The sequence below is a fragment of the Gymnoscopelus braueri genome (genome assembly GCF_963280865.1).
Source record: "Gymnoscopelus braueri genome assembly, chromosome: 2".
Classification (NCBI taxonomy): domain Eukaryota; kingdom Metazoa; phylum Chordata; class Actinopteri; order Myctophiformes; family Myctophidae; genus Gymnoscopelus; species Gymnoscopelus braueri.
In genome coordinates this window covers 34,598,675-34,615,750 of record NC_137604.1, presented here as the reverse complement: position 1 = coordinate 34,615,750, position 17,076 = coordinate 34,598,675, and the positions used below count along the sequence as shown (strand labels likewise).

At 40.0% G+C, this 17,076-nt stretch overlaps 1 protein-coding gene across 4 annotated transcripts in view; it reads left to right on the top strand.

The window, feature by feature from the left end:
* Positions 1-1,753: 1,753 nt before the first annotated feature.
* The window catches only part of myh11a (myosin, heavy chain 11a, smooth muscle), a 43,205-nt gene continuing 27,882 nt past the window's right edge, over positions 1,754-17,076 (top strand). For all 4 annotated transcript variants that reach the window (XM_080444837.1, XM_080444838.1, XM_080444839.1 and 1 more), the window contains exons 1-4: positions 1,754-1,860; positions 8,447-8,811; positions 9,604-9,760; positions 15,148-15,175. In XM_080444837.1, the coding sequence (XP_080300963.1) occupies positions 8,470-8,811; positions 9,604-9,760; positions 15,148-15,175 (527 nt within the window). In that variant the 5' untranslated portion in view covers positions 1,754-1,860; positions 8,447-8,469. The remainder of the gene's footprint in view (positions 1,861-8,446; positions 8,812-9,603; positions 9,761-15,147; positions 15,176-17,076) is intronic.

Here is a 17,076-nt window from a genome sequence, read left to right as displayed (position 1 = left end):
ATATCAGGGGGATCAGCAGTTCTGGGAAGCCCTTGTGCTGTGGTAAACGTCTGTGGAGAATGTGTGGAGGATGTCTGAAGTGCAAACTGACCGTGGAAAGTAGATTGACTAAGTAATCAAATGGCAGGTGTGGGGAATTTGCCAAATCAAGCTAAGGCTGGGGTTGGCATGGCATGGCAATCAATTGGCTCATTTGGGCCATGGCCAGTAGCCTGGTTTACCAGGCTACATGGCCAGAGCCTTTTCTGGTGTTCTGGACTACCGCTTATTTGACCGACTCGACGCTGGGCACTGCACTCCCTCGGGTCGTCTGCGACTTGTGTGCCGAATTTGAAGTCGGTCGGTCGAATATGGATTACAGACGTACACACGTACAGAGATTCGGTGCATTTATTGTAAGATGTGGGACTGGGTTACATAATCTCCTAAATGTATAAGGGCAGATCCCATAACCTCTGGGCCTTAAGGGTTTTGGGGATTTGATCGCCAAAACTATTCATGGTACCAATTTAGTGTGGGAGGAGTTTATGCAATATGTGGATGTTTGTGACATCGTGGTAAACCCAGTGTCACTAAAACGTATGGCATGTTGTGCAGACTTCTGTTTTAAATTGAATGGTGAAAATAATAAACATTGCATTAGTTTTGACTCATCATAGACTATAATTTGGATTGGTCATTATCATTTAGCAGTTGGTCATCGGTTTCATCCCAACTGTCACTGAAATAATTAACTTTATAAAACTAACTTTAATACACAAATACACACGCAAACATTCACATGCACATAGAGTAACCTCTTTTTGCCTATAATTTCCACAGGAGACAAAACATTTTTCAATACAATTGATTGATTGATTGAATGACTGACTGATTGGTTGACATTTTTATTGGAAACATTTAAATATGAGATGTATATAGCCTTCATGTAAGCCTAAATAATATTATGCACTCATACCAGGCATTATAAGCTATCTTTGTACAATATTTGTCAAAGGGATATAATAAAGGACATAATAAAGTCTAAGAGCTTATTCCATTGTGGTCCTTTGGGTGTGTGTGTGTGTGTAACTGTTCCGTGTTTGTGTATGTAACTAAGCACACAGTAAGAATAAGCTGATAAGTCTGTAAGTGCAGGTCCTAAATCTGTCCGCACGTTGTCATGATGAAAAAAGTGTCTATATGACTTTTCTCATGCAGCAACAAGATGTGAGCTATGGTGGAAGTACATTTACTCAAGTAGGCCTACTGTAAGTACCATTTTGAGGTATTTTTACTTTACTGGAGTATTTCCAATTTTAAATACTTTTACTTCTACTCCACTACAATTATTTGAAAATGTTAGTTACTAGATTTGGATTATTATTAAAAAACATTAACCACCAGCCCTATACTTTGGCTATTTGAAAATAGCCGATCTACAAGCTCAAGCTACACATTGTGAGCTTGTAGATCTGCTATTTTCAAAGGATTTTATACATTTGGAAACTTGCAAAATGTGACATTCTGCATAATGAGTGCTTTTACTTTTGGTACTCTACATTTTGACACCAAAACTTTTGTACTTTTACTCAAGTAAATTTAGAATTCCGGACTTTTACTCGTAACAGGGTATTTCTACATTGCAGTATTGATACTTTTACTTTGGTAACAAAAATGAACCATGTGCGCATGGTGGATGCTGCTGATGATAGACGGGATGAAAGAGGAGGATCTACTCCGTGCTGCTCCACGCCCCCTCCCTCGCTGTTTAAATGGTAAGACCCCGTATTTTATCAGGGTCATTTGGTGGTCTGTGCGTTTGTGGAGTACCTGCAGCAGTCCAAAGTACCCCCTGACCAGACGAACATCATATATTATGTAAGTATATTTCGCACTTTTATACGACGTGGTTCGCTTCCTGCATGGTGATGTTGGAATGCACGTCCACTTGCGGTTATAGACGCGCATCCTACACTGAGCACAGCGCGCCTGTCGCTTTTTGTTTCTCTATTTAGGGTCTTCAACGAATTTCAGGCCAAGGACCCCCTAGCTGAGAGAGAGATGAAGCAGGGAGTCAGGGACCCCACTACATATTGTATAAAATTGGGTTGTAGATTAAACTTTTTCAGATAGATTCATAGACTTGTTTGACAGCACTATCAATGTGAAGCGTTGTGTTGGATCCATGCTATTGTGTATTTTCAGACAGTTAACCACTTAAAACCTAAAAACTTGTATTATTCCCTCTACACACCAAACCAAAGCCTTGCTTGTGAGCTTGCAATGTAGATCTGCTATTTTGGGATAATTTTCCCTTCAGAATTGGGATGCCTGCCTAGGGTTCAAGTGGTTAATGTAAAGAAAAAAAGTTCCTATATCACAGAAAGATTTGGCGGACCCCTAGGAGTTCCGGACCCCCTGTTGAAGACCCTTGCTCTAGGCTATTACTCACAAGCAAAAACATGGTAGACTTTTAAGAATTTTGGATGGTAGTGCAACTCATAACATTTCAGCTATTTAATTAGCCTAATTGGTCAAATGTTTTTTCCTAAATGTTACAAACATTGGTGTTTTGTAAACATTGTTAGCAACATGGAGCCTCTGCTTCTATACTCTACACTTGACTCTACATATTAGCAACTTTTTTGGATTTTGTCAGTGTAAATAAGTGACTGTTTGACAGTCAAATCTTCCCAAAATCCCCAAGTTTCCCTCTGGTAACTGTTGCATGTTTGATCAGAGAAGGTCTTGTTTTCAGCTGTAGATGTATTCTCTCCCCTATCACAGAGGGAAGTTGGTTAATTATCTGAGAAAGAACTGCATGATGCTGCTGACCATGGAGTTTCCTGTTCTCCAAATATGGATGTGTTGCTGAACATTGTGTGGGGTTAAGCTGATGACAGACATGAGAATTGAGTCATTTTAGTTTGCAGGGAAATGCCATTATCAGAAACTCTTAAGTTGTTATAGCACTGTATGGCATTATTGTAGAAGGTTCAGCATTGAATTTCTCAAAAGCATATTGACTCCTCTCCCACTTTATACATTATTTTCTATTGCTGCTCCTATACAGTAAGCACACTCACATGATTATTCACCAGAAACATATAGATTGGTTCTACGTTCAGACTCAGTGGTCCAGTGTGCCAAAATGCCACAAATGAGAAAGAACAAAGTATAAAGCATGTATGTATTGTAGCCAATGGCGTCATAATGTTCTGGACTGCCTGTCCTTATCTTAAGACGGGTAATTCATGCAAATGCGATAATTGTAATTAAATATGCTGATGTAATTGTTATATTACTTGTAATATTTTATCCAAACAAGGCTTTTCCGTAACAGGAATGTGATTGAGGTGTTGTGCAGTCATCATTTTGTATTTTAAAGATTTACATTAGCTGTCAAAAATGTCACAATTGACACACAGGCCAAAAGGCCACTCTAATGGTCATTATAATAATTTTACCACATTATGGTAAAATTTTTGCCAGACCCAAGGGGTCGGGCTTACATGAGGCTTTGTATCTGTTTCGTCCATACATGGGCAGGGGTCATTTGTCCTCCGGCCCCAGCCAAAAAAAAGTTTGTGACGTCCCCTTTCGTCACAAACTATTCATGACATCATGAACTTCAGTTATAAAGTGGTTTGTAGGTGTGTTACATACTAGGACTTCATTTTGGGTCTGGCAGAACCAGGTCTCCTGGTCTTGTTGTTTACTCCGTCTGTGTCTCAGAGGAGGGCTGTGGACAGTTCAGAAACCCGCCTACCAGTGACATCATCGAGGGGGAATCCAAGCTAATAGAAACGGCAGGCTTTCTATTCCTGGATGCTGTAATGGAAGCCATTATTATTAGCGTTAATAAAAAACAAAGTGAAAAAGTAAAAAAAAAAACCTGCCTAATGATGTAATGATGATGTCACTGGTAGGCGGCTTTTCTTAACTGTCCACAGCCTTCCTATGAGACCCAGACCAAGTAGAAAAGAATTGTACCATATTATAATGAGCATTAAGACCAATTATATGAAGATAGGTTGAAAATGGGTGAAGTCATCCTTTTGTTGTGCACCTGTGTCATGCACCAAAAATAGCAGATCGACTACAAGCTTTCAACACATCTAAGATATGGCGTGCAACCAACTCCAAGTATACATCAGGCATTTGAAGGACTAACCCGGAGACACCAGAACACACGGATCTTCTCTTAAATATTGAATCAGCAAACACTACTAACATTTTGATGCAACTGTGTCTGTTTTGACTCTGATGAAGACACAGCGGCGTCAAAACATGGGTTGTGTTTGCTGATTAAATAGGATTTAAGAGAAGATCCGTGTTCTCCAGTGTCTTTCTCTGTGTTAGACCTAAGTGAAATTACCCAGAGTGTCAGAGTATACTGTATGTATTGACATAGGTTTGGCTACCAACTAGGCCTTGCTTTTAATAAATAAGTTAAGAATATTAGGATTAAAGTATCAAGGAATCCCTCAGTATTATGTATTATGGCGTGTCTCTGTAGGAGGTGAGCTGTCTAGAAGAGGGTCTGTTTGTTTGTCCAGACCGGGGTTAATCTTGCAAACAGCTGGACCAATCAGTGCCTCATTTGTTGTTGTGCATGCTGCCAATAGGCCATGGCTTTTCACATGTTATGTTTTAGATATTTTTGAAATATTTCAATAATTTCCATTCATTTCATCTTCTCACTGCAACAGTACTCATCCTGTGAAGAGGGGCACTTTCATTGCCCCATACTGTATCCTCCTCCTCTCTCTGCCAACCTTATGGCAAATGTATATACTGTATGCAACATGTCACGTTTTCAAGTTGAAGATCTTTTGGTGGTTGACACAATCGTATGACAAAGCAGTTGTGTTGACAAACAATCTTCTGACAGCTGTTCACCATCTGTTGTTCACCATCCTTTAAAGTCTGATCTAATCAAATTGTATCAAACTGTGACTCCATCAAACCTCCTCACTCAGACTTGTCTTCAACATACACTGGAAGAAAGATGCGGTCAGTGACACAACAGGGGGGGGGGTCGTCTATTTGCACTATTTTTTAAATATATTTTGAAAGTAAAACATTATTAAATCATTTATTTATATATTTAAGTTGTTTGTCATATTTTTTTTTATTCTTCATATGTTCCAATGTTCAATGCCAAAAACGCAATTAAATCGTTTATCGCAACTATTTGTATGACAATTAATCAGTCATGTAAAATGTCATGATCATGACAGCCATAATTGTGATACAGTGGGGATATAAGGAAGGCTATGGCATGAGAAGGAGGATCCTGAGCTGACAGTGGCCCATGGTTTTACATGGGGGAGTGTCACTCAGGAAGAGTCCACTTACTTTTCACAGGAAATACAGTAGTTGATCATCAAAGGATCAGCTGGCCTTTTCCGCTTGTACTATGGTTTAACTTGTGGATGTTACATAAGATTTAAAAAAAAAATACAAAACCTGCACAATGGAAATAATGCTATGTGATCTTTTTATTGTTATATACAATAAACAGAATGAGGCACATTATTTCCAGTGTGCGGACTGACTATCTTTTATTCATCTTAATTTATCCTGCACCTGGACAGTTTAAGTGGATGTGCTGCCATTCACTACTGTCTCTTGGCTTGTGGGTTTTGCCCGTTGATTGTGGTTTTCAGGTTTTTTACAAACATGTCCTGTTCCTTTTCTCTTTTTTTTGCAGAAGTGACTCTATTAAGTGATTATTTATGCATTCTTCGTGGAGCCTAGGGGCATTTAGCTTGGTTGGTCCCAGGGGGCACATTTACAATCTTTCCCAGGAGGACCAGTGGCTTTTTTGCATAGTTCCCACTCATAAAAATGGTGTGCCAGTCTCACTGTGACAGACTTACAGTAGATGGAGGGAAGGATGGAGTAACAGGTCATGATCTAGAGTCTTTAAGCCAAATGTACACTTGTAAGTATCAATCATCCCTCAGGCTTTAGTGAGCGACAGGGGCGAACCATTGGCAACAGCCCAAAATTCAAGCTTTATTCTAAGCTTTGAGAAATATCAGAATGGTTCATTGGATTTAGTGGCTGTTTTAGTTGCAATGTTATTGTCTCCGCCAGGCCGAAAGGCATGGCGAGAGTCGAGTGTATGTTTTACCCTCCGTCCGTCCGTCCGTGTGTCCGTCCGTCTGTGTACAGCTAATCTCTGGCACCGTTGGCCCGGTCGCTGCGAAACTGTGCACATACACTCCCTGGATGCCAATTCAGAACCTCTGCCTCAAATTTTTCACATGGGCCTGTTATAGCGCCACCTGGAGGCCGATTTGTGCAAAACCCATTTTTTGCCAGACCCAAGGGGTCGGCCTATATGAGGCTTTGTACCTGTTTTCTCCATACATGGGCATGCCCCCTTTGCCCTTAGGCCCCAGCCATAAAAGTCTGTCCCCCTTTCGTCCATACATGGGCATACACAGGCTGACACGTCATGTGAAGTCCGGCTTATAAAAGTCTGTCCCCCTTTCGTCCATACATGGGCATAGACACAGGCTGACACGTCATGTGAAGTCCAGCTTAGCCGTGACGTAGTGCTCTGATCTTATAAAGTACTTATTCTGGGTCTGGCAGAACCAGGTCGTCTTGTTTACATTACTCCTACAGATTTTATCCAAACGTCATGCAAATCGGTACACAGTATCTCTATAGTCATGTGATCAACACGGATCTGTCCGATTTCCCATATTCCATCCTCATTGGCTAAGGTTTGCTTCCACAATTTGCAGGATTGGTCCGTTTTGAACAAAATGCCTCAAATCATGAACACAGCTTGCGATTTCCGTGAAATTTCACAAACACATTCCCACTAGGCCAAGGAAGAAATGCCACCCTTTTTCACATTGGCCTGTTATAGCGCCACCAGCAGGTCTAATTTAGCAAAACACATTTTTGGAACAAAATGCCTCGAATCATGAATGCAGTGTCCGATTGCCGTGAACGACCTAAGAATAAATGGCACCCTTTTCACGTTGGCCTATTATAGCGCCACCAGGAGGCCACAATAACGTACCTGACCTGGCGGAGACCTGTGCTCCGAGGAGCACTTTTTCTAGTTGGTGGCTGTTTCAGTCATATAGTGTATCATATAGGCTACATGTCTTGTACTATTTAGGACCTTGGCTTATGTAATTTTCCCATGCTATTATTGAATGTAGTTGTGCATAAAGGTTGACAAGCAGCAAAGCCCAGAATAGCTGCACCTGTTACTATTCTGGCTGAATAGAACCTCCTACCATACCACTCCCCTTCCTAGCATGTCCCAGGTACTGCTCTATAAAACAGTCCGTGGCTGTAGCAGTGGGAGTAGTATGGCAGCTAGGGGCCTCCATGATACATGAACATTAAAGCCCCTCCACCCACACACACCCACACCCCCCCTCAGACACTCTGCCTCCCTGTTATCATTTTGGAATAAAACGGCCAGGCCAGTGAGAGACATACTATTCCCTATATGGCCTTTGTTTGGAAGTTCACTTGCCTTGCTGTTTAGGTCCGCAGAAAAGAGTCCTGCTCCAGAGAAGCAGCCCATATATGGTCATCAGAACACGGGACTGAAATGAAGCCTCAAAGGCAGAGAGAGAGAGAGAGAGAGAGAGAGAGAGAGAGAGAGAGAGAGAGAGAGAGAGAGAGAGAGAGAGAGAGAGAGAGAGATGAAGGGTGAGAGAATGAAAATGGATGGATGTTAGTTGAGCAATGACTTTGTCCGTACAGTAAGTGGTCATGAAAAGTGAGTTTCAGTGCTATTTAAATGTGCTTTTGAGTCATCTTGTTGTCTTTATACTATAGAGTAAATTAAAAGCCGTTTCCCAGCCTGGATCTAAATTAGGAAATGGTTTACTTGAAATGGTTTGTGTGTTTCCCTTGTGTCTCCCATGTGGCATGTGTGAAAGTGTACAGCTGAGAGGGGGAGGGGGGGGGGGGGTGACTGGACTCCCTGATGGATGAAATAATATTAACTCCTTCAGTAACCACTGCCTACTGCCTGAGACTACTTTACTGGGCTAGACTTGGAGATTCATCAGTGTTTGGTTCACCCTGCGTGCAATGTTAAAGTTGTACATCAACCATTTTCTGCCTGAAATTTATTTCACAAGAATCTCAGTCAGTATCTGATCCGTCCCAAAGATTTATACATTTATAAATATACCGTACATATCTCTTCCATGTATTAGGGATTGCTATGCAATGTACGGTATATTTGTGATATGGAACACAGATATTAAGCCATTATCATTGTTTCTGCCACTTCAACTGTTAATTCACTTATTTCCCTTGTCCTCTTTTTGTCCTCTTGTCCTTCCCTCATTCCTCCCATCCATTATGTCTTTCTTCATCCATCCATCCATCCATCTCTCTCTTGCCATTTATCCTTTCATTTATTCACTATTTACTGACTTTCCATTTTTTTCTATGCTCCTGTAAACAGTTGGCCCACTACTCTAACCCAAGATGTCCAACAAGGCCCCAAGTGACGATGAGAAGTTCCTCTTCGTCGACAAGGACTTCATCAACAGCCCTATGGCTCAAGCCGACTGGTCGGCAAAGAAGCTGGTGTGGATCCCCTCGGAGAAACATGGCTTCGAGGCTGCAAGCGTCAAGGAGGAGCATGGTGATGAGGTGCTGGTGGAGCTGGCTGACAACGCAAAGAAGGTGACTGTCAACAAAGACGACATCCAGAAGATGAACCCACCCAAATTCAGCAAGGTGGAGGACATGGCTGAGCTGACCTGCCTGAACGAGGCCTCTGTGTTGCACAACATCCGCGAGAGATACTTCTCTGGGCTCATCTATGTGAGTGTTAAAACACACTGATATTATGCTTAATAGAATATGCAAGCACAAAAAGAAAAACACACATTGATTGATTGATTGATTGAATACTTTATTAACAGTTTGCAAATAGTACAGTGGTACTATTATACAATGGTGCTAAAAGAAAAAAAGCCCTGAGGGCTCATTTCCATTGTGGTCCTGTGTATTCAATTCACAAACAAACAGACAATTATTTGTTATATAGTTATTAGGTATATAAGCACATGTAGGGATATCTTAGGATGAATGGTACAGTAGGAAAATTTCATAACTCCATCCCGCCACAGCTTAAAACGTGCGTGGATAGGCCTTGCGTTAGATCGCATATATTAATAGCTTTTTATTTTTTTAAAAATTGTGAGATCTGACGTTCATAGTGACAGAACACTATGCAACCCCCCAAAAAAAAACAAAAAAAACTGTTTTTTTATTATTATTTTAATTATGATTTTTTTCTACTGTACCATTCATCCTAAGATATCATAACATCATAGAAAAGGTAAGAAAACCTTAGTCCAAAATTCTCCTTTAAGTGAGAAACTGTTATACCGATGTAGGCTTTAACCACTTAAACCAACGTAATCTGTGGACGACAACTATGTTATTTTTATGAATGTATAATCTCTACACTGAATCTCTTCTCCGAAAATAGCCGATCAACAAGCACACGATGCGTTGTGAGCTTGTTGATGGGCTATTTTCGGTGAATGTTCCCCCCATAGGGATGCTAGGTCTCAAGTGGTTAAAATGTTCTGTTTCTCCACCTTACAGACGTACTCTGGCCTGTTCTGTGTGGTGGTGAATCCATACAAAATGCTGCCCATCTACTCAGAGAAGATCATTGATATGTACAAAGGAAAGAAACGCCATGAAGTTCCGCCTCACATCTACTCTATCACTGACAACGCCTACAGGAACATGATGCAAGGTAGGAATTCCACTGTGTACATGTTCATTTAAAGTCATACTCAACAAAAGTTATTAATCTTTCACTGTATACGATAACCATTCAACACAAAACCACATAAAAGTGTCTCTAAACACTATCAAACACTATTTTTATTTGCAAGTGCCTACTCCGCACTCGTGTCCAAATGATGTACAGTAGGCACTGGATATGAGCTGGACATTTTTACAGTTAATAAATACAGTTTCTGACAACTTGTTACAAAATATCCTTGGGTGCTAGGACCCAGAGCCATACAGTATGTGAGGCCCTGTGCGAAGACAGCAGTGCAACAAGGCCTTTTCAATTCTACCGGGTGCACGGCAACAAACTCCTTGCAACAAACTCAGATATATCTTTGTGATCCAATTGCGATACAACCTCTCTTATCCATTGAAAGGATGGCAAGTTGTAAATAAATAAATAGCTTTAACCTTGAGAAACTGTGCTCGCCAGAGGCAACAGGGGCTGGTCAATAAAATTTGAAGAGCAACTTCACAGTGTGGGAATGTGTTCTGTTTTCTTTTTTTTTTTTTCAGCATGTTTCAAATTTCCTCCATTTGTCTTGTTGGCTCAACTTCACCACACAAATACACCACACACAAGTGTCAAACGCGCCCATGCGCCCAAAACTGATGTAAAGTTGCGTAAATTAAGCAAAACTTAAACCTTTTATGATTAGAGTTGATGATGGGTGCACTGGTAAACCTGAGCTTACAGTAAATGTCTGAGGAAGACTGTAGACTTCAGAGTGGTTTGTCTCCCTTACAGATTAATTGATTCCAGGGCCATGCCCACTTGAGCATGCACAGTATACTGTAGTATCCAGGTGCAGGACAAACCGAATATTAAGTTCAGCCATAATAAAGTTCAGCCACACTCTATATTCTCCCACTTTTTATTACAAGTTCAGTGTTTTGATCACGTGTGGATCGTCATCAGGAATAATGCCCTCTTGATCCCACGTTAACCTGAGGTGTTTTGGCTGCTCTCTCAGAGGAGAGAGGAGATTTGGCTTTAAAGATGGGCGAAAGACAAGAAAACAAGAAAAACAATTTTAGTCCTCCATCACTCTATACCTTTAAACTTTAGAAATGTTAGCCTTTGCTCTGTGTAAATGCCACAGCTTCAAGCATTAAGACCACAGTATTTTAGTATAGTAGTGGGTGTATATCCTACCTTCCTACATTATTTCCTGTTGCAGAGTTGAGTTCAGTGTCACATTCAGTGTTAGTCTTTTGCACTTTCAGGGCAAAGAAGGAGACTTCATAATGGAGACAGACATTATGGGGAGAAACCAGCTTACACCGTAGTCTTTCCACTAACCACTTGTTTAAAAAATGGTCGATCTACAAGCTCACAAACCGTCGCATTGTGATGCATTTTGAACTTGTAGATCTGTTATTTTATCTGTAAAAAAATAAATAAAAAGTAAATGTATAATGACATGCCCAAAATAGGGACGTACGGTACAAAGTGGATAGTTCTTGGTTTGCAATGTAATTGCATCATGTATCGTACTGTAGGCTTATCAGAAGAATTTAGATCGAACTCTGCCCAGAAAATCATTAACCAGACAAGCAGAAGTATGCCGTTGCCATTTGCCAATGTGCTGTCACTGTCCTGTGACACTGTGACATTTTGTGAATATCCGCTTCTAAGTACTGTGGCTCTAACTGTCAAAGCACAAATGATTAGTTACATTGATAAAGTATCTGTATATCTTCACTTAGACTGCCTCTAGAGTAGTAAACTGTTCCTCTCTGGTCAGTGGGTCCCTGCAGAAACATGACCTTGAATGTGCACTGAGAGTGATGTAATGTTTCACTTCTCTCCATTGTTCAAAGTGCTATGGGATGATGTGAGAACCTGATTTAGACTCTTTACTTTTGACAAACACCATTATGTCATCCTTGCTCAAGTTGATCTACAGTATGACGTAGTCTACTGTAGCTCTATTTCCAGTAGCCCTGGACAAGTGGGACACAGTTATTCAATTGTAAGTTATAATGTAAGTGATAGTGCAGTGATTATATTATACACTCGGCACACGTTGCTCAATGTCATTGGAATTTATTTTGTAAAGACTCATTAATGTATCATGTTCTTCTAGGGCCGGTCTAATATTTAAAAATACTGCTTGTACTGTACATTTCTAAAGGGACACAGTCACAGAGTGTGGGTGGACATTTGTTTGGATATGTTGTCTACAACTTTTTCATTGCCTGAAAACTGTTCATTGCCTGGCTAAACAACTTAACTAACAACACAAATCCATTTGGCCACATCCCTTTTGGTAAGAAACCTTTAATGTTTACACATGATTTGGTGTCCACCCACGCGAGGTGTATGTTATGAAAGGCTTTTACACAGCTATATTTACTAATTATTACTCTCACATCATGATAACATTTAAGAAGATTTCACTGCTTAGATCTGACCAAATGGTTCTCTAAAGCACTATTATTAGGGAGTATTTAGACTGTTAGATTTTTCATGTGAACAGGAAATAGAGTAGCTTACACTAAGTAATCATAAGGATGCCAAGCAAGTATCATTGTAAGACAGGATAATACGTATTACTGTTATGGACAGTTTTTAGGAATGTCTTTGGCTGCAGTCCATTTCATGTCATATTTCTATGTTTGGTTGTCTGATAATGTGATTTTTTAAGTTTTGATGAACTCTTACAGTAAGAATTAAGCTATCAGGCCGTAATGTATTTCACACTGTTGTAAATTCAATTGTGTACATGCAGGACTATTTTAGACTCCATCGTCTTTGCACTCTGCAAATGGTTGTCTTTGGATATAGAGTTGTTTATAAATACAGTAAACAAGAAGGGACAAGATTAATTGGCGTTTGTCCTGGTATTTGGGCTACCCTCAAAATTTAAAACACGCTAGTAACTTTATGGGTTCTTTGGCAAGTTCCTGCAGGAGATGAATGGTTACACATTAATCGAGCATTATTGAACACTATATTGAATTTACTGTAGCAACATATCTTATAGATACAGTTACAGTGCAGAGAATCCTCCTTACCACTAATAATAACAACTCACTAATAATCAAAGTATTATTTTATACATTCAGTCAGGAGCTGTCACAAATCCTAAATCACAAGGTGTCTTCTTGTAGTCATTAAAGTAATTTGTTATGACCAGAACGAGTACTTCAAAGACCGTTCATTAAACCCTTACTTTCTGATAAATGTGTTGAATGGTAGGGGTTTGTTATTGTTAATGCATCAGTAGGAATCCCCACGATGTGATGACTAATGGGCCACACTAAATGCTACAGTTGAATATTCATATCACTACAGTGAAAGTGGTGCATACCTACATAACTGCTTAACAAACATCTGCATGCTTGTTATAGTATCTGCAATTATCTGTGATCACAGTAAGCTTATCACTGCATCGAGTAATGCCAGCAGGCTTAGAGGTCATTCCTCAGAATTAGCTTTGGTCTTTGACTTTGATGTTGTGGAGATAAACATAAGGGGTACAAAAATGTTACTGTAGAGAAAAATGATTGAAAATGTATTTGTCAATTACGAGCAAACCACTGTCAAGCAAAAGCCCACATAAGGTTATTCAGAAGTGAAGTGAGCCATGTACATTTTCTATTTAAAGCAGATTAGTTCAAGTAGGACAAAGTGTAACAAAATTATTTGTTAGTATCTCCCCCCCCCAATATCAGTGATATTTACTTGACACACAGGTCATGGGCCTTAGTTTGGTTTTGTTTGTTTTGTAATATAAGATTTTCTGCTTCACTTCAGTGCATGGATAAGGACTTAACTGAGTTTTAATAAAGACAGTGAAGTACAGTACAGAATGAGCTCTGGATGGAAAGCTATCTGAGAATCTCATTCTTTTTGTGCTTTCTCTGCCTCTGATGTCCGTTTCAACCTCAGCTGTAAGAGTGTAAGAGGTTCTGCTATTGTTGAATTTGGACCTGTTTTTGACGTCCTCTCAGTGCTTGATATCTCACTTTCTCGCTCCCATCTTTCGCCTAGCAACCCCCCACCACCCACTTTTTTTTCTCTCTCTCTCTCACTCTCTCTTCATCTGCCTTAATTAGGAAGTGAATACGGAGAACAGGCAGCATTCTGCATGTGTTTGTGTGCGTGTCTGCGTATGTGTGTGTGTGCGCGTGTGTGTGTGCGTGTGCGTGTGCGTGTGCGTGTGCGTGTGCGTGTGCGTGTGTGTGTGTGTGTGTGTGTAAAAGGAATGGAACTATTGGAACCAATGGATCTGCAGAAACTCTGGCCAAGTCCTGTCCAAAATAAGAAAGTGTTTATAGTTCAGGGAAGGCCATTGTAGACTGTAGTTGTACTGCACAACCTGACGGCCACTGTCTAGGACTGTAAGAGCACAGCTCTGCACATGGAATGTGTCTTCTTCTCCATGTGTTAGTAACATAACATATTTCATTCTATCTCCTACTCTCTCTCTCTCACACTTAATACACACGCGCACACACACACACACACACACACACACACACACACACACACACACACACACACACACACACACACACACACACACACACACACACACACACACACACACACACACACACACACACACACACACACACACACACACACACACACACACACACACACACACACGCACACACACACACACACACACACACACACACACACACACGCACACACACACGCTCCTTTTCCAACTACAGTCTCACCTCTTTCATTGTTCGCCTCCATCACGTGACCCTCCCTGCCTGTTCCTGAAGTATAGCTCTCTAAAGGGTCGTGTTTAGACTAAGCCAAGCCCCAGAATCCGTCATGTGATAATTGATCTAATAATGCTAAAATGTTCTCTCCTTCAACAGTGTACCCTCACCCTGCCCTGGGTGGCTTGTATTTGAAGAGATACAGTTACAAAGTAGCCATACATGGACATGATGGACACAGAATATTCTCTAAGTAGTACAACCTTCTATTTCAGGGAACTATGTTATGACTCATTGCTTAGCATCTTGAGAGCTTAATTTCATAGGTATTGTCAAGGTGTTTCTGATCCTTTCGATATGGCTTTCGAATGCCTTTACAATAATGCTAAATTATGTAGATGTAGACACTAGAGATTCATCCTCAGATAGACACAGAAAAACTCATATTAAATGATAAATGAAGTCATGTCCCTCATAGTTATAATACAGACAGACTGACCAACATGCTAGATGCAACTATAGTATTTAGCTTTACCAGTAAAATTATATGTTTTTCATATGAAATGGCAGTAGCAGTATCGTTATACAGAACTGTTTGATGCTCACATATTTTAGGAGTTGCACTAACATTACAAACCTTATTTTTTGTTTCTACAGACCGTGAGGACCAGTCCATTCTCTGCACGTAAGTGAAAATGTTATTCTCAAATGCACCTTTGTTGATTTTTCCCCATGTTTTTCCTAAACATCACATTTCCCCATGTTTTTCCTAAACATCACATCACTGAAAGCAAGACGGAAAAGATCTGTTACATAATAATGCTTACGTAAACAGAGTGAAACAAATGAGACATCTCTCTAATGTCAACTGGTCTCCACCAGCTAACCTGCATGCGTAGTATATTAATGAGGAACCTTTTGGCCTTGTTTTGTCACTGTTATTTCAGCTGCGTTCTTTACTATGCTTCATGATATTTTAATACATCAGCAGGAAGTTTTGCCGTATTTCGTTGAAGCCTCAGTGGCCATGTGTTCATCCACAAGAGGGAACGGTCCCAGTGGACTGTGGGGTTAGACTTGCTCTCCTCGCAGACCCAAGGGCAGGAAGTGTACCCTGTGTCCTGATGATACAAGCAGATTAGCTTCCCAAATGTTTGGGATCCTTTTGTTTGTTTACTTCTTTGAAAGTTATTATTGAGAGTTTCAACTTGGGGATAGGAGTTCCAGTGAGAAATGGCCTTTCTTTATCTAGCATTAATAGCCTGAAGACTTGCCTGAGACTGACATTTTTTTAATTAAAAAAAACAAGTCACCATTCACAAATCGCCTTTCACGTGTTTGAGACTGTGAGAGTAAATACAGCATATGCTCCATCACCCAGAGTAATATTCTAAGTCACTGGTTGTGCATGCATATGCAGATTGTACAGAATATTGTTCAATTTAAATATATAACTTCTACTAACCATAGCATGTGATAGTTTACTGTACATGTACTGCATAGGTGCATTACTCCACTAAAGCCCATTGTTTGCCATGTAGTCAATGACAGCTGGCCTGCTGTTAACACAAACTATTTAGGACACAGCTATTCAAATAAATAAAATAACTGGAGGGGTAAGAATACTGTAGGTGCAATTGTAATGCATTCAACTTGATGAATGTCCTGTGTTCCCACTGTTAACCAGATTAACCCTGGTTTTGGGCATACTACTAGGCCTATTACAGGCAAAACCTTTTTAAACATTTCATAAAATGTTGAAAACTTTCAAAGAATTTCCAAACAATTCAAAAATAGCGAGTCTAAAAAGTCTAAAAAGCTTGCCTTGTACATCGGCTTTCTTTGAAATAGAGCTATTAAACTTGGTGGCTGGGAAACAGTAGCACCATTGCTGTGAATGAAGCATCCGATGTTCCAAGTGAAGGAAATGAGAGGAAATGCTCCTCCTTACAATCTGCTTAAGGCTCAGTCTTTCCTAAAATCATTGGTGCCAGGATGGAGCAAATTCTCTGATCGCATCAGACCATTTCCTCAAATAACAAAATAATTATTTTATCTAAGAGAATGTTTGGAGAAGTTGGACATGGTATTTTGTCCTGTATCTTTACTGGTAGTTGACGGTGTTAGTGATGATCTTGTCATTGTGACTCTAACTAACTTAGAGGCAATACTATAGATAGTATATTACTTAACCACTTAAAACCTATATAGGCTACTACTTAGTTGACCTGGGTCCCCCAGGGGCTCTATACTAGGTTCGCTCCTTTTTTCCCTCAACACTAAATCTCCAAACTCACAACGTGCAGCTTGTAAATCTGCTATTTTTGACGAACATTCATCCCCAGAATAGAGACACTAGGGTGGTAAAAAAAAAATATATATATATATATATATATATATATAAATATATATATATATATATATATATATATATATATATATACATACTGTACAGTATATTTGTTTATTTATTTTTGATTAATTAAGCCCTGTGGAACCAGAGTAGAAGCTCTCTATCTGGTCCATCATGCAGAACTACAATGATTGGAGGATAACTGTTGTAAGCAAGCCTTTGGAGCCATATAT